We start from the raw sequence: 2,943 nt of genomic DNA, 5'->3' as shown, positions 1-2,943 counted from the left end.
AGACAGAGCCCAGACCTCAACTTCGACCTTCACTATGATGTAAAAGAGTATTTCTTTGTAAGACCTGTCACATAAAGACAAATTACACTGCCCACTATTCAGTTTTAAGAAGTAACAAAAGGGGGAGTGAATTTTAGGCACTGTACATAGGAAATCTAGTCTTACATTTTAAAATATGGCCCTTAACTTTGTGAGAAAGGCTGCCCTCTCTAACCTCTTCGCCCTTTTCTCCTCCCTCTACGTTCTGTCCTCGTCCATCCAGCCATCCGTCTCTCCCTGTTCCTTCCTCCTCTTGGCAGGCTTGTCAGGCTGACATGCTGGGAGGTGACAAGGAGAGACGAGAGATGGGGAAGCAGCTCGTAATAGCGACGGCCTCCCCACATCAATTTGTTCTGGTGCGCTCCCATTACCATCTGCGATGAGGCCACCACCGGAGACCCACAGATGGATGGACAGAGAACGAGGAGGAGAGGGTGATGGATGGCGATGGCGTGGAAACAGGAGGGGAGAGGGGACAGAGGAGGTACAGTGAGGGATACAAGAGCCAGAAACACTGTAAATGTGCTGTGGAAGAGACAGTGAAAGAGTGAAGGGGAAACAATGGGGAAAGAGAAGGAGAGGGAGGAAAACACGATGCAGGACACAGAAAGAAAAGGAAGTTGAAAGTGGGTGGAAAGAATGGGAGCAGCAGGGCGGGCCGGTGAATCCTAGCTCAGTCCCAGCCTATTCCCATCTGTCCTCATTAAGACTGGACGGGAACCAGCGCAGCACATTGGACTCAGGTGCTCAGGTGCTCATGTGCAGGCTGATACTCACTGTCGCACTTCATGCCCTGGTGGATGAGGCCGTACAGCAGCGAACCGCAGTGGTCGCAGAAGGTGGGGCTGCCGTACGAGTGAATCTTGAACTTGTGCTTGCTTCTGGGGTCCTGGTGGAAAAAAACAGCAAGATATCAAAACTGATGGCATTGCAAACACAAGGCACAAGAAGCACAGCAGCAGGCAGCAAAAAGGAGTGAAATATGAGCAATTCATGTCGCTGCAGTCACAATGAAAACAGGTGGTGACATGAATGGAGTTTCATTCCTAAGTTACTCCGTCTGAAACCTAAAAGACATCACTAGTTTGCCAGAGTGGGCTAATCTGGAGAACAACATTAATTTGCAGTTCTGCTTTCCAAAGATTCCACGTCGAACTTGAAGAAACACCTTCAGGTAATTAGATTTTTGGACACGTGTGGGACAGACATGCTAACCAGTCTGCTACCACTGAACAGAGACCAGCCACTTTACAACATGCAGGATGGACGTGATATTTCTGGCAAATGTGTAAACAGATCTGAATATCTGTCAACAAAAAAATACCACATTCAGTGTTAGACACTCTGAGGAATAAGATGGATTAAATGTCAAGCATATAAAAATTAAATATGGAACCAAAAACCAAATAAAAACAAACCAAAAGGTACAAAACACCAACAAAAAAGTCCTTTTAAGTTGATGATCTTTGATGGATCTCATTCAGTAGCTTGTTCCAGGTAGAAGAGCCTCTTTACGTAACAGCTCTCATTCTGTAGCTTGTTCACTGACCGGCTGAATGTCGTAAATCCACGACAACAAGCAGCTCACGCATGGAAGAAGGGTCTCGTTCTGTATAACAGTTTGCATGAATAACACAAGACTTGGCTTTAATTTATCATCCACAGTTAGTCTGGAGAATCAATTATGCATCTCACAAATGAAGTTTTTCTCATCCTAGCGAGCTCGCATTTTGTAAAATTGATGATCTTGTCTGAGATGAGGCAGAAGTCGTGCGCTCCCATGAAAAGAACAACATCAGGCTGATTCTAACAAAAGTTAAGTAAAGATCCTCCGGTTGTTGCAGTCACACAGCAGTGGTAAGGGGTAAGCTGGGGTTATGTTGCATGAAAGCTAAAGAGAAATGGCTCGACCAGGGGTCGGCAACCTGCCGCTCTTTCATCCCTCTGCTGTGGCTCCTTGTGGCTTTGGAAAATAAATAGTAAGTATTTTAATTTAAATGTATTTTTTTAGCTCGTTAGTTTTAAAAATGTAATTCTAAATTTGAAGATTTTTGTGAACTTCAGATTTCCAAAATTTATCTCAGCAAGTACTTGACATATGAAGCCAAACTTTCACAGGCATCTTCATAAAAACTCCTTGTTTATGACGGTTGAACAGAAGAAGGCTGGTGATGTGAGATGAAATAGCTCAGCTGTATTTGGAGTAAAACTGATGCATTTCAGGAATAAATCGTGCTAAAAGACTAAAACCTGCACCGTCTGTGATTCCAAGAACAATAACCAGAAACCATGCGGCTCGTTCTTTGCGTTGGATTTTCCAGGCTGCCGACACTCCCGCTGGCGAAGACTGTGTGTGTCTGATGTGAGTGTAGAAGAAGGCTAGAAGAACGACATCTGGTCATCTTTGTGCTCCTGACACATCTTTAGGGCTCATTCACTTTAATATAAAGTCGTGTACCTCTATGGACACAGAGCAACCATGACGATGACAGAGAACTTAAAGAAAGGCTTCTGCTTTCTCACACATCATAAGTGACAACTACTGCAAAAATATGACTCTATATACGTTCTACCACTTCTTTTGTGTGCTGCAGTTTAAAATCAACTCAAATCAGATCCAGATTATGGTCATGTTGCTGTACATACACAGCAGCACAGGAGACAGCGTCTCTTCAGGATCATTTAATAGTAAGTTTTTCAGAATGAACGTCTGGGATCAGACACTGAACGTTCACTCTCGCTGCCTCCTGAAGGGGGCGCTGCGTCCATGTGCGCCGCCATTCGTTGAACATGGAGAACCTCTTCAGGTCCTGGTAGGTCTTCAGGGACACAAAGACACAACATGGTGTGACGATGGTGAAGCTGCAGATGCTGCCCAGAGCTGTCTGTCTGTCTGTCTGTCTG

The 2,943-nt window shown here is 44.8% G+C and overlaps 1 protein-coding gene across 2 annotated transcripts in view; it reads right to left on the bottom strand.

Moving 5' to 3' along the window:
* Positions 1-2,943, bottom strand: part of prkcab (protein kinase C, alpha, b) — a 134,431-nt gene that overhangs the window by 47,706 nt on the left and 83,782 nt on the right. For both annotated transcript variants that reach the window (XM_008287546.1, XM_008287545.1), the window contains exon 4: positions 817-928. In XM_008287546.1, the coding sequence (XP_008285768.1) occupies positions 817-928 (112 nt within the window). The remainder of the gene's footprint in view (positions 1-816; positions 929-2,943) is intronic.

Source organism: Stegastes partitus, unplaced genomic scaffold, assembly GCF_000690725.1.
Source record: "Stegastes partitus isolate 25-593 unplaced genomic scaffold, Stegastes_partitus-1.0.2 Scaffold506, whole genome shotgun sequence".
In the NCBI taxonomy this organism is placed as follows: Eukaryota; Metazoa; Chordata; class Actinopteri; family Pomacentridae; genus Stegastes; species Stegastes partitus.
This window is presented reverse-complemented; position numbering and strand designations above follow the sequence as displayed.